At 41.4% G+C, this 23,603-nt stretch overlaps 1 protein-coding gene across 1 annotated transcript in view; it reads left to right on the plus strand.

Annotated features, from left to right (window-relative positions):
- The window catches only part of LOC136886267 (phenoloxidase 2), a 124,729-nt gene that overhangs the window by 37,810 nt on the left and 63,316 nt on the right, over positions 1-23,603 (plus strand). The window contains exons 6-7 of the mRNA XM_067159002.2: positions 6,705-6,855; positions 22,924-23,025. Coding sequence (XP_067015103.2) covers positions 6,705-6,855; positions 22,924-23,025 — 253 coding nt within the window. The remainder of the gene's footprint in view (positions 1-6,704; positions 6,856-22,923; positions 23,026-23,603) is intronic.

Consider the following 23,603-nt stretch of genomic DNA (forward strand, 5'->3'; position numbering starts at 1 on the left):
TTTCCCTAATTAATGCAAGCTCCCTTGGTTTCGCCAAGTAAGAATTCTTCCAACATTGAACTTGCTTTTATGAACTCAGCAAGGAAGGACTTTCCAAAACATTTATGTCAGTACTTCTGATAGTTTTCGACTATCGACTTTTCATATCAAGGACTATCTTTTTCGAGATAGAAGTGGATGTAAATACTGTAAACTTGTATATAGTGTACAGAAGATAGACTCTTTCTCAAGATTCCTAATTCATTTTGCTTCAAGTTAAATTTCAGTTTTATTTGTGTAAATAGTGTATTTTGCATTTGAAGCGAATAATAAAGTTGTGTTTTGTAAATCTCAACCTTGGTTACAACACAACTCTATGGCGACGAGGTAAAACAAACTGAACGCAACAAACACTCCAATTCATCGGCCCCAGTCACCAACTCTGTGGCGACAGGATAAAAACTTGCAATTCATCCACTCCTTCACAACGAGGTACAGCAAACTCAGTGCCCTCCTACACTTAGACATTGGCGACGAAGTCAATCAGTGCTCAGTGTGTCGCCCACTCAACAGACATTCCACAGCTCTCTGTCGTGCGCTCCACCTGTGTGGCACGCTCCAGCGTGTTTGCTTGCTCTCTCTCTCACTCCCAGCATATATCGGTCAAGGTCGCGCCTACACCAAGTTCTGACACACAGCTCTCCTTGCTCTTTATTGCACGCATCTCGCAATGGCTACAGCTGAGCAACTCGCTACGGTATTCCAAGCCTTACAGCAGCAACAACAACAGTTTATGCAACAACAACAGGCAGCATTAATTCAGGCTATTCAAGCTATTTCTGTCTCTACACAGCCATCAGCTATTCCTCCGTTCTCTGTTTTTGATCCGGCTAAGGAAGAATGGTCAGTTTATTTAGCACGCTTACAACAGCATTTCATCTGCCATTCTGTCACAGATGATCAACGCCGCCGCGCACTATTTCTTAGTTCAGTTGGCAATGCTACGTGTGAATTACTACGTAAATTAGGTCCAGAAGAAAACCTTTCTGAGGTACCATTCGCACAGCTCCTGGCCCGTCTCACTGAACATTCTGCCAAAGCTCCTCACATAGTGGCTGCTCGCTATAAATTTTTTCAGAGCAGAAAGCAACCCCATCAGACACATACTGAATGGATAACTGAATTGCGTGGTCTAGCTAAACCCTGCCAGTTCATATGCTCCAAGGACGGTTGTGGTTCACACTACACTGATTCTCTCATTCGGGACATGGTAATTTTACATACTCCTGAGGACAAGATACGTTTTGACGCTGTCAAGCAGAGTAACCCTTCTTTAGAAGACGTCCAGCGTATTGCTACGGTTTATGAGCTTACTACCAAGACTGCCGCAGCCATAGCTTCTCCACACGAAGTTGCTCAAGTCTCGACTCAGGCCCGCAAGTCCTCTGCTACAGTGAACCGTCCAGATAAGGCGCTCTCTACCAAGCATTCTCGCCAGGTTCCCTCTCGTAATGCTACAAGGAAGCCCAATTCTAAAAGCACCTCGAAACTCCTGCCTTCCTGCCGAGGCTGTTTCAAGCATCATGAACGTCGTGACTGTCGTTTTTTCAAAGCCACTTGCGAACGATGTAATAAACTTGGACACATTAAGACTGTATGTCGGAGTTCGCTCCGCCCTGCTAAGACTCCTGCAGCACGCCCGAAGCATATACAGCCCCGCCAAGACATGGAAGTTGATCAGATCAATCTTATTCTTCCCACAAGGAATTCTCACAAGATCATCGTTCCTCTCTCATTCTCTACTCGATCTGTCGATTTTCAATTAGACACTGGATCACCTGTCTCTATTATTAATCTGGCTACCTACCATGACTTAGGTTCCCCTTCATGCTCTCCAGCTGACATCCAGCTTGTGACGTTTAACAAAAGGAAAATTGACATTAAAGGTCAAATCCAGCTTCAGGCTAGTTATAAAGGAATTCAGAAGGCCATTCCTCTTCTCGTAGTTAACAACTACACTGCATCCAACATTATGGGCATGGATCTATTTAACTTATTTGGTTTCCAGATACATGACAACATTAACGTTGTATCTACATTGCATCCTACTTCTGACGTTACCGATCTCCTACAGCAGTTTCCTGAAGTCTTCGACTCTCAGCTCGGAACAGCAAAAGACTATACAGCTCACATACAGCTGAAATCCGGAGCTAAGCCTCGCTTCCTCAAAGCACGTCCAGTACCCCTAGCACTTCAAGACCCGGTCACGAAAGAATTAGAAAGATGGATACAAACTGGCATTGTGGTACCAGTTACTTCTAGTCAATGGGCTACTCCACTAGTGGTAATCAAGAAACCTGATGGTAATGTTCGACTTTGTGGCGATTTTCGATCTACAGTCAACGCACAACTCGACACAGATATCTTTCCTATTCCACGTCCAGAAGACTTATTCCGTCGTCTCGCTGGTGGACAATTCTTCTCTCGAGTTGATCTTAAAGAAGCATATCTCCAGCTACTTTTAGACGAAGACTCTAAGAAATTTCTGACACTCAACACTCCTCTCGGACTGCTCCAGCTCCAGCGGCTCCCATTCGGTGTTTCATCCTCAGCGGCTATTTTCCAGCGCTATTTAGCTCAACTCACAGCCTCCATTCCCGGTGGTGCTAACTACCTGGATGATATTATTGTTACGGGAAAAGATCATCAGGAACATCTAAGCAATCTACGCCTCCTTCTACAGAAATTGAAAGACAATGGCCTACGAGCGAATCTCGCTAAATGTACATTCTTTCAGCCTCAAGTTCACTACCTAGGACATATACTTGATAAGACAGGAATTCGCCCTAGTGCACAGAATGTCTCAGCTATCGTCAACATGCCAGAACCCCAGAACCTCAAGCAGCTTCAGTCCTTCATCAGCAAAAACGAACTACTATAATAAGTTCATTCCCCGCTTCGCTACAGTGGCAGCTCCATTAAACGCTCTACGTAAAAAAGGTGTTAAATTTCAATGGACTCCGCAATGCCAACAGGCATGGAAAACCATCAACAACGCCTTAATTCAAGCTATACAACTCACTCATTTTCAGCCCGACAAGCTCATCACGCTAGCTACTGACGCTTCAGACTACGGTGTCGGTGCCGTTCTCTCCCAGAAGGATCGTCATGGACGGGAACGCCCCATCGCTTTCGCTTCGAAAACACTTAATGACCATCAACGTCGATACTCACAGATAGAGAAAGAAGCTTTAGCCATCATCTTTGGTATTCGCCGTTTCAATGAATATCTCTATGGCAACCATTTCCTGATCATTACTGATCATAAGCCTCTCGTACACTTATTCCATCCTGGTAATAAGATCCCTGAGAATTCCCTCAGAAAGCTTCAAAGATGGTCCATGTTCCTTTCTGATTATTCCTATCAGATTGTCTATCGAGCCACATCCCAGCATTGTAATGCTGATGCCCTCTCACGCTTACCAGTTGGTCCTGATACTGCCTTCGATTCTCACGAATCTGAATGTCTTCAGTTGGACATAGAACTTGAAGATACTGTCTCCAGTTTTCCTATTGATGCTACCTGCATAGCTAAATCTACGGATAAGGACAGTACACTTGCTACTGTGCGTACTTACATCCGCAACGGTTGGCCTCTTCAGAGCAATCTTCCTGCCCACCTTGCACCTTATCATCGTATGCAGCATCGTCTCACGACTCGTGCTGGAGTCGTACTCCTAGAAGCAGGCACCATCTTCCGAGTGGTTATCCCACTTAGCCTACAGAAACAAGTTCTAGAATTATTACACCAAAGCCATTGGGGTATATCCCGAACGAAGCAACTAGCACGTCAACACTGCTACTGGCCCGGTATTGATGCCGCCATCGAAAAGCTCATCCGTCATTGTGAACAATGTCAACTGAATCAGAACGCCCCGTCTTCTGATCTAGCTTCATGGCCTCCTGCTACTACTCCATGGGAACGAGTTCACATCGATTTCGCAGGTCCTTTCCTCAATTCCATGTGGTTAATAGTCATCGATTCACTATCGCACTTTCCATATGTAGTGGATATGCATTCGACTACTACGACCGAAGCTACCATTCGTGCTCTACAGAAAATATTTACTACAGAAGGCTTACCTCAAGTACTCATTTCGGACAACGGACCTCAATTTACAGCTACTGCTTTTAAGAAATTTTGTACATATAATGGCATTCGTCATATCCTAGCACCGCCTTTTCACCCTCAATCTAATGGTGAAGCTGAACGCTTTGTACAAACATTTAAGAGAAGTATGAAAAAAGCTGTCTCTTCAGGCTTAACTAAAGACCAAGCATTGCTCCAACTCTTAAGCAACTACAGAACTCTGCCCGGCGCTGATAATATCACTCCTGCACAGAAGCTCCATGGACGACCTCATAGAACTTTACTTTCTCAGTTGCAGCCTCTTCCGGCCCAGTCTCAGACCTCACCAACGAAGTTCTCAGTCAACGACAAGGTCTACACCCGGACATTCAGGTCAAACCCACTCTGGATACCTGGAGTCATCTGCAGATCTTTGGGTCATCGTCTCTACGAAATACAGACTACGGAGAAACGTATCTGCCGCCATCAAGACCAGATACGTCTGCGCTACCGCCCATGTCCAGCTATTGATTCTATTACTCAGCCAGATAAATCTATTGCTGAACGAGCTTTAGACCATTTAATAACCATGGGTTCCTTTCAGGACGAGACAGCGCCACTCCGCCCGGTCCCAGCTCCGGACAATCCAACAGAGACATCAGCAGCTCCGGCCCAGCATCGCAGCCGCCGCCAGCGCCGCCGCCGTTTCACGCCGTACCGGCGTATTTAGGAGGGGAGGGTGTTGTATGTCCGGCGCTCCCTTCTCGCTCCGCCAGCCAGCTACACGCGCGCCAAGTGTCATTCTTCTAGCCTCGACGCGCAGCCCTCAGTGCGCGTGCCTGAACCATCGTGTGTGTACTATAAAGAGGAACTCCCAGCCTGTCCAGATGCCCACTTGCCCCGGTGTCCAGCTCCAGAATACACCCTACGTCGAGCACGGAGGCTACTCCTCTTGAAAATGTGCTTCGACCAGGTGGACTGAATTTCTGGCAGTACGAGGTCTCACCTCTGGTCACCGCTCCTCCTCTTCCGCTGCTCATATCCAGTCATACTATTACATACTGTTATATTTCCCTAATTAATGCAAGCTCCCTTGGTTTCGCCAAGTAAGAATTCTTCCAACATTGAACTTGCTTTTATGAACTCAGCAAGGAAGGACTTTCCAAAACATTTATGTCAGTACTTCGGATAGTTTTCGACTATCGACTTTTCATATATCAAGGACTATCTTTTCAAGATAGAAGTGGATGTAAATACTGCAAACTTGTATATAGTGTACAACAGATAGACTCTTTCTCAAGATTCCTAATTCATTTTACTTCAAGTTAAATTTCAGTTTTATTTGTGTAAATAGTGTATTTTGCATTTGAAGCGAATAATAAAGTTGTGTTTTGTAAATCTCAACCTTGGTTACAACATAGGCCACCATAGCTCAATTGGTAGAGCAACCGACGTGAAATCGGGAGGTTGTGGGTTTGGATCCCACTGGTGTCCGGCTGGCCATTTTTGTTCTGTACTTAACATCTCTTCAACACGTACTACATGTACGTAACACGACCTAATACATTGAAAGTCTGTTTCGATTAAAACTTTTAATTTTCTATGTAAGTGGTATGTTCCGAGCTGTCAGTGGAGAGATCTTGTGGAAGGACATTAGTAGATGAATAAATTTGAATGGTGTCTTTAAAAGTAGGGAAGATCACAATATGAAGAAAAAGTTGGAATTCAAGAGGACAAATTGGGGCAAATATTCATTTATAGGAAGGGAAGTTAGGGATTGGAATAACTTACCAAGGGAGATGTTCAATAAATTTCCAATTCCTTTGCAATAATTTAAGAAAAGGCTGTCCTAAATGCAGACCAGTTGTGTTTGATTGATTTGAACCCATTGCTCTTACTTGGTTTATTTAATTCCTGCTTCTTTTCTTGTTTTCTTTCCCCTAGAAACCCTTAAAATGTTGTATTAACATTCTGAAGGTTGTTCTGCACTGTATTATGTTTTTAGATATCCCATTTCTCAAATGTCTTTCTTTATCCCTTGAACTCACTGTTGCCATTCTTACTCCTGTGAACATGTTCAAAAATTTGTTTGCCGAGTCTGTTGCCATCCATCATCATTATGTGGCCTAAAAGTTTCTCTTTCCTCTTTCTGATTGTATCCAACATTTTTCTTCTTTCTTCTGTTTTATAGAGATCTTTGTTCTTCCTGTACTTAAACTTTCCTTTTCCTTTTTTCAGTGAGCCCCAAATATTTCTCAACCCGGGTTGGGAAAAATACCGCACATCTTGAAATCTTTGCTTTGGTTTTCGATTTCTGTTAACATCAGTCTAGTCAGTTAGCTACTATGGCATTCTCATTAGATGTATACCATATAACTTTACTTTTTCTCTGTCTCTTTCATTTATCCTGATTTTATGGTGGACAAGCATTCTTTAACATATAGACTTTTTGACTTTATTACTGTACTGTAATGTCTAATTTGATTTTTTTTTTTAAATTTTATTTTTATCACCCTGTACATTCCTTTGATAAATGGAAGTTTTCCATGCCTATGTTTATGCAACTCATTAATTAATAATAAAACTGTTCAACCAGGTACAACTTTGAACGCTTCAGTAACCATCTGAGTCGTGTGAAGAAGTTGCATAATCTCCGAGAACCAATCAAGGAGGGTTACTTCCCCAAGTTGGACAGTCTTATTTCCAGCCGAGTGTGGCCAGCTCGTCAGTACAACACTAGACTCCAAGTAGGTTTATACAGTTTCTTTCTTACCAATCAATCGTTCCCAGTTCATGACTTTGTAATGTTATTAACCGCTCAAGCCGGTTCGACGTGTACATGTACGGACCTACAAAGCATAAGCCAGGAGCTGTTTGACGTAACCGACTAGGCTAGCGATGTTTTAGATGTACATCTGCATGCCATCTGTTTGTTGTCAATGTGAAGTTTCAGCACGGCTTGCAGCACAGGGTATCATTCTATGCAGGGGAGTATGTTCTACTGTAATGCGGCATTGTGTTGGTGTAAAAAGAATTTGTTTTTTCAATGTTGAACGTTGTAAACAACATGGCAGCATCCTGCATGGTCTGTATTTATCTCATGCAGCTCTTGAACGCATATTAGGTGTAAGTAGTGAATAGAATAATCCGAGTACTAATGAAAGTTTTAGTGATGATGATTATGCACAGCAGGAAATTACGTGTGATGTAAATAATGATAGTAATGTAAGTGAATGCTCACCCGAGTGGTCATGGACACCTGTTGATTCAAATTTTATTCCAACAAGAAGGTAAATAGGAGTTTTGTACTTTGCATGCCACCTTTTTGTATGTAGATACAACATCTGCATGATATGAACTGCATATCCACCTAATTTGAACAAAATCGGACAAATCCTTTAGAAGTTATAACAATGTTTGTGACAGCATATAAAATTGTGATATTTTTCTAAAATTTATTGCTGCTGTAGGGTAAAACTTGGCCAAGAAACTATTTTGGGACTATTTTTAAATGGACTTGAAACATTGTGCCAGTTGGAGTATTAATGATCTATTCCGTGGAACATTCAAAACTCTACATAATTACTATGTATGGCATTTAAGACTGATGTTTATTTTTTGTGCCATTACATTTTCAGTTATAAACATTTAAATCCTCATGGAGATCGTTGTGAACTGTTTTCCTGTGCACACAGCTGTGTTAGGATCGTGCACATCGAAACCACTCCCCTTTAGAGACATACAGGATGGAAGCTATGGCGTCTGCTTACTCTAATTCTCCATTTACTATGGAGTTTTCACCCACATTCAAGATAGATCCTGGTTAGGATAAAAATATTTTCAAGAGAGCTGTGATAGGACTGACCAGGAGGGAAGGGGATTAAATGAGGTGGGTAGGGTTGAGGCTCTGGTCATTGTTAGACGTATCGAGAAAGTGTGCGGAGGAAAGGGTACCTTGGAACATGACATCATGACCCGACGATAGAGCGTGCCAGCTATTGCTGATTTGTCTGGCTGGTTGAGATAAATACTTTGTTTATGTTCCTTGACACATGTTTGGCATATTTGGCCAATGTATCCCTTGCCACAAGTACAGGGAATTTCATATACCCCAGGATGTAAAAGCGGGGACAATTTGTCCTTGGTTTTACCTAGACTGTGAGCAATTTTAGCCCAAAATCCTATATCATGTCTATAATATTGATGAAAATTTAATACGAACTATTGACCAGTGTCTGGATATGTCAGCCTGTGTGGCAGAACAAAAATGTCTTCTTCTTCTTCTTCTTCTTCTTCTTCTCCTTCTTCCCAATTTGCTTTAAATCGCACTGATAATAGGATAGGAAAATGCTAGGAGTGGGAAGGAAGTGACTGTGGCCTTGATTAAGGGTCAGCACCAGCATTTGCCTGGTGTGAAAATGAGAAACCATGGAAAACCATCTTCAGGGCTGCCGACAGTGGCGTTCTAGTTATTATTACAAGATATTAGAAACTCAAGTTGTTTTTGCTCCCGCTGCCCTCCTAGCCATTCAATGTGATGGTGTTTCTACAAAAGCAAACTTTCGGTCTGAATTTTCAACACAATGATTTCATCCTGTTTTGAATTGTTATAAAACCAAAATTTTGTAGACTAAGAGATTCGCAATCTCGCTATGTGTACTTATTGTTCGTTTCCATCTGTATCATTTGTTTTCGTTTCTTTTCTTCTTAGATTAACACAGTTTTTAGATTCAATTATGTTTTGTATTAATCCCTGTTTTCACTGAATTTTATCGCGGTCTCACCGCTCACCACCCTCTAGGACCCCGGTACGACCTAGGGATGATGAGGTGAATAACCTTACCCACCAGGGTGAGAGTAGAAGAGAGGGGAAAAGAGGACAGAGGGGGAGAAAGAGAGAGAGAGAGAGAGAGAGAGAGAGAGAGAGAGAGAGAGAGAGAGAGAGAGAGAGATAGAGACCCTGGTGAGAAGGTTGCTAGCGTGTCCGCCCCAGAATGGGAGTAATAGCGAACACGAGGGGGAATGAAGGGCACAAGAAGAAGGACAACAAAGGTACAGTCACAATATAAAAAACAAGAAACCATAGAAAAACTTACCGGAAGCAGCGGAGGAAGACGACTTAAGGCCGTGGAAGTTAATGCACAAGAAAATCGGTGGCAGTGCTCCACCGAACGTGGCGAATGAAAACCAGCATTTACATGAAGTTAAAAAAAAAAATTTAATTGAAGGGCAAATTGTAGGTAACAAACCAAGTCATTAAGTTGATAAAACCTATTTTTATTTTAAGACGTAAAGCCAAAATGTAAATAAAGTCAACGTAAAGTTGAAAGGTGGAAAAGGTAATTAACAATAAATAGAATAAAACAGAAAATACCCAGGTATGGTTTAAAAGGAAAATTAATTCATTATTAATTAACAATTAATGGTAAATAAATACTCTTTAACAGATAATAAATTGAAAATTTTATGAAAACAACAAAGAAAGAAAAGGATGACCTCCGTACCTAAAGTGTTCAGAAAACAACGGAAAACCAATTGACTTCCTTACATAAATACTACCTTGAAATAAAATGTGATCGATCACGGATAGTTATTTAATAAAAAACTAAGTTAACAATTATTCAATAAAATGGATCTTCAACGCGGCCGCTTCTCATAATTACCAAAATTAAAAACGTTCAGTTTTCACCAAGGACAGTTTCCAAGACATATAGAATTTCACGTAAAAACAAAACTCCTTCGGGGCAAGAAAATAGTAACACAACGTAAAAGGGCGGTCGAAATTAATAAATTAACTTAAAACAGAGAACGATACACTCGACTCAGAAACAAATACTTCTAGATGCACACCGGCTCCCACGCCAGACAACATTAAAACCCGACAACAATCCACACACCAAAAAGTTGCCAAGGTAACCAGCAAACAAAAGCAACGCCACCAAAAGGAGGAAAACTGGGTAGAGAAAATAAATGTTAATTCACCCAAAACCCCAGAAGGGGGAGGGGAGAAGAAAACATACCAAACGAGATAGAAAACAAAACACAGGAAAGTAAACAGAAAGCCGAAGAAGGTAAAGCTCGGTACCTTGGAGACTGTACCTTGGTTTACAAGGAAAGTAACAATTTAAAGTGCCAAAAATAATTCGTTTAAATTTTAAATTAATAATTCCAATTTAGTTCACGGTGAACCTTCCACATTACTGTGATTAGTTGCCGAAACTGTTTTTCAGATTTTCGATACCACACACGCACATAGGTATTGATTTAACGGCGAAGTCCAAATATTTATTATTATTATTATTATTATTTTTCCAGAAATCTTCGAAAATATCAAAATCCTCTTCAGGACGACGTTTAAAATGATTTCAAACACTGGTACATACCTTTGGTGATGAAGAAATGAGAGGAATTTAAACCTGACATTGTTGACGAAGAAATACAGTCACACGACCGGCATCCAGACCTCGTTGGGAAGTATCCAGACAAAAAATAAATCCAAAAATATGATCAAAAGAAATGGCAGGAGGTCTCCAACTAGTTCACACGGGGAAAATCCCCGTTAATAGAGGTATCACGGGGGTTTTCTAGAAATCCACCTCTCCATGGCGTAGCTCTCAAACACACAAACGCTCGACATGGCTGACTGAAGCGAACTGAGTCTCGCGTCGGCAAGCGAGGAGGAGACAAGTTTTGCCTGGTAGTAGGCCAGCGCATGCGCAGTTATACTCAACCAACCACAAGCCCAGACAATGGCCCGCTGTCTACAGTAACTTTAAAAAAGTATGCTGGCGTAAGCCGTTTGACACAAATATTCTAGGCCACAGGGCCAGTTCAAAATGGTTATAAGGGGGAGGCTCACATTATTTAATATTGTCTCAGCCCTCCCGCCCCGAAACGACGACAAAATCTCATGCACATGCCATCAATGATGAGGTGGTCACACATACACTAAATTTGGGCGGAGTAGTCCAACAGAAAACGACCACCAAGGATAACTAATTTTAGTTAGGAGTTCACATGACCAGGTTAATAGTCCAAGATACAGTTCCATATCACATAGTTTTTAGAAATAATTGGCGGGGTGCGATCAACATCAGTGTCCAGAAACGTTAACCGAGCACTCGGAAAATCACCAGAGTAATGTTTGTCATCAAATAGAGAGCACAAGGACCATAGTTCGCCAAATATTCAGTTTCACCCAATACACATTGTTTCAATGCATCACACAATGATATAGTTTATGACACATGACGCAGTTCCCCTTGAGGTTTGGCAACTCTCACACTAATCACAGATATACTGACCAAAATTAAACAAAAACCACATGATTATAAGTCCACGCATCCAGGTTATTTTCTCAAGCACGGAGGTAAATTAATTCTTAATGCATGAATACCTTTACAAGTCTCCTTTGATATTAAGGAAATGCATGATCTTGTGTTGCAAAGGGAGACAACAGGGGAAATGAAACGCACCGGAAAACCCGAATGGGGGCAAAACCACAAGAAGAGGGAGGAAAAAAAAAAAGCAAACCAGGAAATTAAAGTAGGTGAGTATTCAGTTACAGGATCCACAGATCCGCCAATTAACTTTACATAAGCTAGTTACCAACAAACTAGCTGAAGCCCAGAGCTTTCCACTTGGTCCGATATAGTACCGAAGGAAAGGAAGGGTCAATACAACGACAATTAAGAAATCAAAGGGAACCTACATAAAATATACTATGTTACTCTGCCACGAAGGACACTTAGCCATGACACGTGGAGAAACAATAAACAAGAACGCATAGACACATAGGGTACAATCCAACACATAATACCAACTAGGACTAAGACAGATATCGCGAAGGATCATGAACATAACGGAAGGGAAAGCAGAAATATTACTCAAGCACAAATCACCCACAAGAAAAATATATAAGTAAAGGTACAGGACCACTCCAAAGAATAGATGTCCTTGGAACATATGGTTTAGAATAGCAGGAGTTAAACTAAGAGGACACATGAATGACCTATCAAATTACACTTTTAGATATTGGAGTGACACACACACAACCACAGAGTGGCGAACTCGTCAATCGGTCCAAGGGTCAAGAACGAGGGGTTGAGCGAAATACAAACCACACTGGGATCGGCAACTTATCCTAGTTCACCAACAAACACAGGTAAGGACTCAAGCATAGAAACCTAATTTTGAACAAACCAACGGAAAACCATCAGAGAGAAAGGACGCAGAAACCACACGAGTTACAGATAGGTAAGACAGGCAACAGTAACATCGATGGGCAATCAGGAGACTCCTATAGGTTACCAGATGAAAAAAAATCGCGATCAGTCAATCATCCATAACGGCCACATCAAGGTACAACTACCAAAAATAAATGCACGGGCAATGTGGTACAGAATAGTAACCACAAACCTAATTCTGCGTGAGGAAGAACAAGTCGAAAATCCCAGAGCCAACAGATAACTAAGAATTGCCCACCCGAAGGTGTACTTCCTCGGAGTAGTGGATACCAAACCAACAGCCAAATCTACCGTGACACAGAGGTAAATTAAAGGACAAATCACATCCCAACCAAGGTGTCTTGACAGCAAACAACGTAATCCCAAACACGATTACCTACATAATGACAAGCTAGCAACACGGGTTATTCATAGGGAGATAAAGGATAGTTATCCTCAACGCGTGCTCACAGACCACAACCTAACAGCACAATACAAAGCAGAAATTACAATAGCAAACCCGGTACAGATAAAGGACTAGGTCCATCCCACAGAAGCACAAAAGGAGAAATATCCTCAGGAAGGAAGTCCGACAGTACCACCGAAAACTCCACACGCCAACCAGTAGATAAGGAAAATTACACTACGTTACCAACCGTCCACAATTCAAAAGGATCCAAACAACCCACAACAACATTACCAAGTTACAACACAGGAGATACAACCATAATGCTGGCAGGAGTGCACCAACCGAACGCCCACAGAAAAAATCGCAGACAGATTTTCTACATAACCCCAAAACGACCCCCAAAATCAAAGGTTAGGAAGATAAATTCAGCCCAAAAACCCATTACAGGAAAAATAATATAGAGGGTTCACGCATAGAAAACCACTTTTAGAACAGCCGCGAAGGGTGCCCAAAAGGAGGAGTGTCAGATCACTCAATCATGGATGAACACAAACATCAGTATCCGGAAAAGAAACACCTTTAAGACACGCGGTCCATGCAGAAGGCAAGCAGGGAACCTTTCCGACACCAATAGATCGAAACACACCACAATCAGAAATCGTACAATATTAAAATGGCACAAATAGCAACCCAATCATGACTAAGCACCACACATCTTCAAACACCCGCACACAATGAAAGGATGACAAAATGGTAAACGCTCAGGCACCAGACACACTCCCTTACATTCCATCCCAAGCACACCATAGCTCAGCAATGATTAAGCCACAAGATGATCGAAGGGTTCAGCGGAAGGAATCCGATGCGGAGCCACAGAAGAAACAAGTCTTTGAAATTACATACTAAAGGCCTAGAGAAAACAGAGGGACAACAAAGCACAATTTAAGTTAGATGTCATCAGATTTCCCCAATGGAACTTCGGTAGCGCACTACATAAGCATAAGGTTATACAACGGGGATATCTATTCCAAGGTATTAACACCACCATCACGAGACAATTAAGGAAAGACAATTTCTAACTACGAGGATCCACACCTAGAAACAGTAACATACAAGGAGTACTAAATTAGAATCACCAACACGAGACACAGAAAGGACCAGATTGACTCGCTCGCCATCCCACAGTATGTGTGCTAAATTCACTAACGATACAGGTCAGTTACCAAAGGTGCATCCATCCAGCGGAAGATGCGGTACAATTTGCCAGATCAACCGGGTTTAATTTGAGAAACATGAACGCGCCTAATACGCTTTGCTACAGGGTCACTTACCAAAATAGAAACGGGAGACAAGAACTCCAACACAGTGCACGGGCCTTGGTACCTAGGGGCAAGTTTTGCCGAAAACTTATTCACGGCCTTACTCATTGGGTAGCACTTAACATACACGAGATCACCAACATTGAATTTTGACGGTTTCCTACCTTTATCGTACTGCCTTTTGACCTTTTCGTATGACACAGCTAGATTCCTTTTTGCTTCGTTCCAGATCTTTTGAACATCATTAGGCCTAGATAGGTCTGGGAGAAGATCCTCAATACATAGCAGGTTAGACATAGGGGAGTACGGAGTATAGCCAAACATTAAAGACATAGGCGTCTTACCATGGGACTCATGAGTAGCGGAATTGAAAGCATGGGCCAACCAATGCAGACAGGAGTCCCATTTGGACTGGTTGTCATGATGATACGCTATCAACGCAGATTTTAAGTTCCGATTCAACCTCTCTGCATAAGAAGGATTTGGATAGTATGGAATAGTGGTGACATGTGAAATGCCCAACTCAAACAGATACCTTTTGAAGGAGTTACTGGTGAAAGAACTAGCGTTGTCAGATACTAAGAACTTAGGTGGGCCAAATGATGCAAAGATGGAATTTAGACAGGAGATAGAGGTACGTGAATTAGTGGACCTGGTGGGAAAGATCCAACAGAACCGGGAGAAGGCATCTATACAGACAAAAATGTGGGTGTTTCCCAAGGAAGATCGGGGGAGGGGTCCTACGAAATCTATGAACAGTCGTTCCATGGGGCGCGAAGCTTGTGATGAAGACAATAATCCCACCCGGTTATTCAAATTAGGTTTGCTGATGGCGCAAGATTTACAAGATTTGACCATGTTCCTGATATCGCTATCCATTTTCTTCCAAACAAAGAATTGTCTGATTTTCAAACGAGTTTTGAAATTTCCTAGATGACCGCCAAGGGGTGAACAGTGGTAATACTTGAAAATGACAGGTACCAGAACTTTAGGAACGACAATTTTGGAATTATGGTCCTTGCGACCCTTACAACAGAGAACACCCTTAGATAAGGAGTAAGGTTTCACTTCGATCCCGCTACTGATTGTATCAATGATCCTTTTCAGATCCGGATCAGTTTTTTGATGATCTCCAATTTCTTGATACAGCAATGGGGAATCGGTGAGGATGGCACTAACTCCAACCGTATTGACAGCAAGCTCATCGACACACGGGTTGGCTTCCGCACAAGGATTACCTTCAAACATCCTGCTCAAGCCATCGGCAATGACGTTCTCAGACCCACGAATGTGGCGAACATTGAAATTAAAGGATGAGATCCGTAATGCCCATCTAGTTATCCTACCGGTCCTTTTTGGTCGGTTCAACACCCAAGAAAGAGCCTGATTATCGGTCTCCAGATCAAAGTTGACGTGTTCAATGAAAGATCGAAATTTCTCCAGTGCAAACAGCACAGCTAGACACTCTAGTTCATAAATGGAGTACTTAGACTCCAGATCATTGAGGACCCTGGATACGTAGGCCACGGGCCTACGCCCATCTTCATGTTCTTGTAACAGAACGCCAGCAATAGCACGCCCGGAGGCATCAGTTTGGACAATGAAACGTTTCTCAAAATCAGGAATAGCTAACAAAGGTGCATTAATCAGTGCGACCTTCAATGAATTGAAAGCTTCCTCCTGGGCTTTACCCCAAGTAAATTTCACATTCTTTTTCCAAAGGTCGTTCAACGGGGCAGCCACTTCAGCAAAGTTAGGGATGAATTTTCTAAAGAAATTGACCATACCAATGAATCGAGCAACGCCCTTGACATCTTTGGGAGGTGGAAAATCCCTAATGGCTTGAGTTCTGGAATGATCTATGGAAACGCCTTCAGAAGAAACTACATGTCCCAAGAAAGACATGCTGGGTCTGGCGAAAGCTACCTTTGATAACTTCACCGTAAGGCCGGCTTTCCTTAACCGTAGCAATACTTCCCTAACGTGCACCATATGTTCCTCGAAGGTATTCGAATAAATTAATAAATCGTCCAGGTAATTAAAGACATAGCTGAACTTAATGTCAGAGAGAATGGAATTTAACAACCTCGACAACACAGCTGCTCCACAGCTGAGTCCGAACGGAAGTCTGAGGAACTCATACAAGTTCCAGTCAGTGATGAAGGCAGTGAGGGGAATTGATCTCTTCGATAAAGGCACTTGGTAATAAGCCTGGTTCAAATCCAGGACAGTGAAAAATTTCGCACCTGAGAACCATCCAAAACAAGTATGAAGGTCGGGTAGGGGAATAGATTGGAGTACAATCTTACTATTTAGAGCCCTATAGTCAATCACAGCACGATAACCACCAGAAGGTTTGGGTACCAAGAACACAGGGGACGCATACGGGGAAGTCGAAGGTCTGATCACTCCGTCTCTTTCCATTTGCTCAATGATTTTCTTTAATTCCAACATACGGGGTGGGGAAAGGCGATAAGGAGGGGATCGAACAGGCTGCAGGTCAGACAACTCAATGTCATACTCGAGTACGTTGGTCAAGCCTAACTTGCTAGTGAACACATCGGGAAATTCCCTGCAAAGATCACGAACTTGCCGTGCTTCGGCATCTCCTAAATGATTCAGGTCAAGCCGATCGATGTCACTAGACTCATCTGACTCAGGGTAACCCGCACACAAAACTTTAGGCATTTTCAAGGGAACGTTAATCAATTCAAATTTCAGGTCAGGAGAAAATTTAAAAAAGAAATTTCGACACTGAGGATCCAAAACGACACCGGCCCAAGATAGAAAATTGGTACCCAGAATAATGTTACATGATAAATTGGATGTCACCAAGCACTTGATCTTCCAAGTGAAATTCCCAATCCTCAACTTGACCTTCACAGTCCCCAAAATATTTAAAAACTGACAATTAGCCGAAACGCATCTTAGATTAGTGGGTTTTATTTCCGGAAGTTTACACGAGGATTTCTTTTGACAATACCAGGCATAATTCATCAAGCATACTACGCTTCCAGTATCAAGAAGGGCATCTACGGGTTCATTGTTGACCTCGACAAATGTGCACGTGCCAGAGGAGGGGGCATGAGCAGAAATACTATTGCACCTTGGGGGACACACCGGTCTTTTACGAGATTCAGGGTTTACAAACTTAGAATTGGCAGACTTTGCCCTTTCCCTTTCTAGTCATTGATTACCATTTCTGTCTACCAAGGGGCAATTTCTTTTAACATGCTGTCTAGAGCCACAGGAATAGCAAGCGCCTGGACCACGTCTAACGTCAGGGCAGGAATTTCTTAGATGACTTCGGGACCCACAGTTGTAACATTCACGGGCATTCACTACTTTAGGTGTTGACGGAAGGACAGGACAATTGGTAGTAGTAGGGGGAGGGAAATTCACAGGTCTGGAGGCATCCCCATGTTTGACATCTTCAGCAAAGGAACAGGCCTCTTCCAATTCTTGAAAAGTAGTAGGGCAACGGGTTAAGGAAAGATAGGAGCGGTACGCAGGAGATATTCCTTTTAAAATTCTAGAGACCATTTCACATTCTGGCACAGAAATTCTAAAAACCTTGCAAAAGAATCGCAGATCCAGCACATAAGTTAGCAAGTTCTCATGCAGGAACTGGGTCCGGAAACAGTGTTGGGGCACAAGACTTTGGAGAGCAAGAGAGGGAATAAATTTGGAAAGGATAAGTTCATGAAAGGTGCTAATCGATAAATTTTTAGAGATAGCTTCAGAAATTTCTCTTTTTAGAATCCCTTCACAATGAGGAAAGAGGGCGCGGAAAATCCTCAAATCATCGACTGAGTACACATTACCAGTCTCAGTTAACTCCACCAGAAACCGTAGGAATCGAATACACTCATCGATAGAATTTACAGAAAAGGACTTCACTCCCCGAAAAACTTCCTTTAAACAGTTAGGCGATGACGCCGAATTTAGCTTAGAGACTAAAGTTTCCAGTAAAGGAGCAGTCACACAACACGGACCTTGGGCATGGGTCGAGGACGCAATTTGGTGGGAAGGGACACTCGGGGTAGGTACAGTAGGGTTAAGTCCAGTAGAAATAGAACAATTCTCCATATCTCTGTTAATCAACAGCAAATCTAAATCAGAGGTGATCCCAGAAACCACCGTTAACAATCTAGCACATTCTGACACAAAAACAGAATCAGGCTTAATGGATAATATATCCTGAATTCGGCCCGAGTAGTGGTCAGCTCTGGCCCTCAGCCGGTTTACTTGGGCCTTGGACGGAGGCAACTCAATAAATTCTTCACGAATAATGTTAATTTCGTTAAGATTGTCACAGATTAGATTAAGGTACTCACCCACTCGACTCCTGTCAATAGAAAATACATTAATGGGGACCTGGGAGTTGGCTGATAGCAAGGCAGCGCACTCAGCGACAGTACGGGCAGGTTCAAGGCCACGAATGGATAACTCGTACTCCAATTCGGCACGACGCAGGAAGGAGGGGTTCGTAACGGCACGCGCCATGGTAGCAAACATGGAACAAAATAATCAAAAAAATTACACAAGATCCTTGCACTCCCTTTTACAATAGTTATTGACAATAACACTTTTAGTTTTTTAGTTTTTGATTTCCATCCGCCAACATTCGCCACAGCACTGCACCAAGCAAGGGTAGGAGGGGAGGAAAGTTAGGCTGGACAAGGCAGAAACAACAGAGATTAGGCAGCAGAGCAACAACAACAACAATAACAACAACAGGTCTGCTACCTCTCAAATCGGGTTCAGAACAACAGTGGAACAACAAACAACCACCGCTCTGATACCACTCTCACCGCTCACCACCCTCTAGCACCCCGGTACGACCTAGGGATGATGAGGTGAATAACCTTACCCACCAGGGTGAGAGTAGAAGAGAGGGGAAAAGAGGACAGAGAGGGAGAAAGAGAGAGAGAGAGATAGATAGAGACCCTGGTGAGAAGGTTGCTAGCGTGTCCGCCCCAGAATGGGAGTAATAGCGAACACGAGGGGGGAATGAAGGGCACAAGAAGAAGGACAACAAAGGTACAGTCACAATATAAAAAACAAGAAACCATAGAAAAACTTACCGGAAGCAGCGGAGGAAGACGACTTAAGGCCGTGGAAGTTAATGCACAAGAAAATCGGTGGCAGTGCTCCACCGAACGTGGCGAATGAAAACCAGCATTTACATGAAGTTAAAAAAAAAAATTTAATTGAAGGGCAAATTGTAGGTAACAAACCAAGTCATTAAGTTGATAAAACCTATTTTTATTTTAAGACGTAAAGCCAAAATGTAAATAAAGTCAACGTAAAGTTGAAAGGTGGAAAAGGTAATTAACAATAAATAGAATAAAACAGAAAATACCCAGGTATGGTTTAAAAGGAAAATTAATTCATTATTAATTAACAATTAATGGTAAATAAATACTCTTTAACAGATAATAAATTGAAAATTTTATGAAAACAACAAAGAAAGAAAAGGATGACCTCCGTACCTAAAGTGTTCAGAAAACAACGGAAAACCAATTGACTTCCTTACATAAATACTACCTTGAAATAAAATGTGATCGATCACGGATAGTTATTTAATAAAAAACTAAGTTAACAATTATTCAATAAAATGGATCTTCAACGCGGCCGCTTCTCATAATTACCAAAATTAAAAACGTTCAGTTTTCACCAAGGACAGTTTCCAAGACATATAGAATTTCACGTAAAAACAAAACTCCTTCGGGGCAAGAAAATAGTAACACAACGTAAAAGGGCGGTCGAAATTAATAAATTAACTTAAAACAGAGAACGATACACTCGACTCAGAAACAAATACTTCTAGATGCACACCGGCTCCCACGCCAGACAACATTAAAACCCGACAACAATCCACACACCAAAAAGTTGCCAAGGTAACCAGCAAACAAAAGCAACGCCACCAAAAGGAGGAAAACTGGGTAGAGAAAATAAATGTTAATTCACCCAAAACCCCAGAAGGGGGAGGGGAGAAGAAAACATACCAAACGAGATAGAAAACAAAACACAGGAAAGTAAACAGAAAGCCGAAGAAGGTAAAGCTCGGTACCTTGGAGACTGTACCTTGGTTTACAAGGAAAGTAACAATTTAAAGTGCCAAAAATAATTCGTTTAAATTTTAAATTAATAATTCCAATTTAGTTCACGGTGAACCTTCCACATTACTGTGATTAGTTGCCGAAACTGTTTTTCAGATTTTCGATACCACACACGCACATAGGTATTGATTTAACGGCGAAGTCCAAATATTTATTATTATTATTATTATTATTTTTCCAGAAATCTTCGAAAATATCAAAATCCTCTTCAGGACGACGTTTAAAATGATTTCAAACACTGGTACATACCTTTGGTGATGAAGAAATGAGAGGAATTTAAACCTGACATTGTTGACGAAGAAATACAGTCACACGACCGGCATCCAGACCTCGTTGGGAAGTATCCAGACAAAAAATAAATCCAAAAATATGATCAAAAGAAATGGCAGGAGGTCTCCAACTAGTTCACATGGGGAAAATCCCCGTTAATAGAGGTATCACGGGGGTTTTCTAGAAATCCACCTCTCCATGGCGTAGCTCTCAAACACACAAACGCTCGACATGGCTGACTGAAGCGAACTGAGTCTCGCGTCGGCAAGCGAGGAGGAGACAAGTTTTGCCTGGTAGTAGGCCAGCGCATGCGCAGTTATACTCAACCAACCACAAGCCCAGACAATGGCCCGCTGTCTACAGTAACTTTAAAAAAGTATGCTGGCGTAAGCCGTTTGACACAAATATTCTAGGCCACAGGGCCAGTTCAAAATGGTTATAAGGGGGAGGCTCACATTATTTAATATTGTCTCAGCGGTGAGTTGTTTATTGCTCACCGAGCTCGATAGCTGCAGTCGCTTAAGTGCGGCCAGTATCCAGTATTCGGGAGATAGTAGGTTCGAACCCCACTGTCAGCAGCCCTGAAGATGGTTTTCCGTGGTTTCCCATTTTCGCACCAGGCAAATGCTGGGGCTGTATCTTAATTAAGGCCACGGCCGCTTCCTTCCCAGTCCTAGCCCTTTCCTGTCCCATCGTCGCCATAAGACATATCTGTGTCAGTGTGACGTAAAGCCAATAGCAAAAAAAATATGTTATTGCTCCATTTGATGATGTATATATTGTACATTGTGCTGTTTTTATTTCCGTCATGTCTCTCGTTTATTTTTTCATTTGTTCCTTCATTATGTTTTTTTGGCACATTTTTAGCTTGTATTATGTAAATTACTTCAACCCCCCACCCCCCACTTTTTTTCACTGAATGGCTGAAACGAGTCAAAACATATTTGAATTTTGTTTGCTCCATCTAATGATGGAATTATATGATGTATTGAATTAGGAGGATACACTTAATTTTTCCTTTGTAAAGTGGGGTTCGAAGCCACTGTCTCCTGAACTCAAGCTGACAGCTACGTGACCCAAACCACGCGGCCACTCGCTTGGTATAGCTTATTTCATTTGCCCTTATATTTGCCTGGAAATTTCCATCTGTATTGTATTTGTGTTGCCCTATATTACCCTTATTATTTCTGATGCGTGGTACGTAAATTAAACTGTTTAGTCAGTACTTGTTATTAGCTTGTTATTACATTCTGGGTATCTGTTTACTTGGGGTCCATCTCCCACAGACTTAAGGTTATGCTAGTAAAATAATAAATGAGATAGTACACCATCTAGCAAAAGAAGCCACAATGTGTGAACACTGCTTCTGCAATCAGCTTTTACATTCAGATCTCCTGCCCAGAATCAAGCAACAGGCCTACAGGGAATGGTCTGACTACTGGAAAATGGCACATATGTTAGAATTCAGTCCACCATCCCAAAGCACGTCAGGCTTGAGAACTTGTTGAAGTTAACACGGAGATACCTTGCATCTTTAATAAGAATGTGGATGCTATTCCCAGTCTTCTCTACAGGATCAAGGTCTTGGACACCCCTCATTGTCCAGAAGACCCTGGAGAAACAGCCGACTTGAACTAGATCCTACTGTCATATAAGAAGTACTCTCAACAGCAGAATCATCTCGTCTAGTGAAGTTAAAATACCCAGTGCCAACCGCATTTGTCGTCCACATATCAAACCTAACTTCACAATTATGTTCGACATTTTCTCATTATTTATCAGACTGTAGGATTATGTTTTGAATCTATTTCAACCATGAAGATTTGTAGTTGAATGCTCTCACTGTTTAAATACTAGCCGCATGGTCTTCCGAGGCTGAATGCCATTAGTTCTTTTTTTTTATTTATTTAAAAAATAAGTTATTTGAATCTTGAATGAAATCATTATGTAAATTTGATCCCATAGTGGTCCTGTGTTTGAGCATTTCTAGTATGGTAATTCTCCTTAGAAGGTGATGTCATCCTGGCATAACTTTTATTATTATTGAGGTTATTTAAAATGTATTGGGTGCATTGTGTGAGAATTACCCTGGATTTTAACAGGAGTAAATCTTTAGTATCAAAGGGTAGAGAAGGGTCCACCTACTCAATACCATTAGATAATTAGATAATTAGATAATTCTGTTTATCTTGATTCAGAGAAAGTTATCCACTTTATTTTTTATTTCTTAATTACCTGTTATGTTATAATTATTTGCATATACATTGTTGTGTGTTGTCATCATCATCATCATCATGAACCAGCTCTAGTTGGTTCTGATTGGTATGAATACACTTTCTCAATTTCTCTCACAGTGTGTTGAAAATACAGATTGTTATTTTTTTGTCCTTAGAAACTTGTACACTTTTAACCATAAAAATGTTCACTTTCTGCAATGTTACATTTCATCTAACTTCTTTCTTCCCAGGATGTGAATAGAGAAGACCAACAAATCAAGTTTGATATTGTGGATCTGGAAAGGTGGATTGATAGATTATTTTCAGCCATTCACATGGGATACGTTGAAACTGTAAGTAATCACACCTGACACACTTATCCAGCCTTCAGTGTAATCTCTACAACTACCTCTAGTACTGAGTGCTTTGTACACACTGTCATTGAAATCATCATAATTGTAACCATAATTGGCTGATTACACAGGTAAAAATAATTTTAATTTTAAAATCCACAGCATGTCATTTGACCGGGTCAGGAATGTAATTACAATAGAGTAAATTAATGTATTATTTTGGGTCCACCGTTTCAATACAAAATGTAAATAGTTTAAATTACATAGCGACTAGTTTCGACCTAGTAATAGGTCATCATCAGCCTGAAGTAAATTAAAGCGTAAATATCGAAGAAAAATAAACAATGTAAACACAAGTACAGTCTTTTTAAAGGTTCATACCATGTGGGATATTGAGTTGCAATATATTAAAAATAATAACTCTTCCAATTGACAAAGCACTGAACGGAAGTTATGTTGTTTAATTATGAATAAAGTTCAGTGCGCCGTATAGCATTAAAAGTCCAGTGTGCACTAAAAGATGTTATAAAGAAGAATTATCAGTTGAATGCTGGCTTCTTGAGTTTGCTGTTGTATAT

This window comes from Anabrus simplex, chromosome X (genome assembly GCF_040414725.1).
Source record: "Anabrus simplex isolate iqAnaSimp1 chromosome X, ASM4041472v1, whole genome shotgun sequence".
NCBI lineage: Eukaryota > Metazoa > Arthropoda > Insecta > Orthoptera > Tettigoniidae > Anabrus > Anabrus simplex.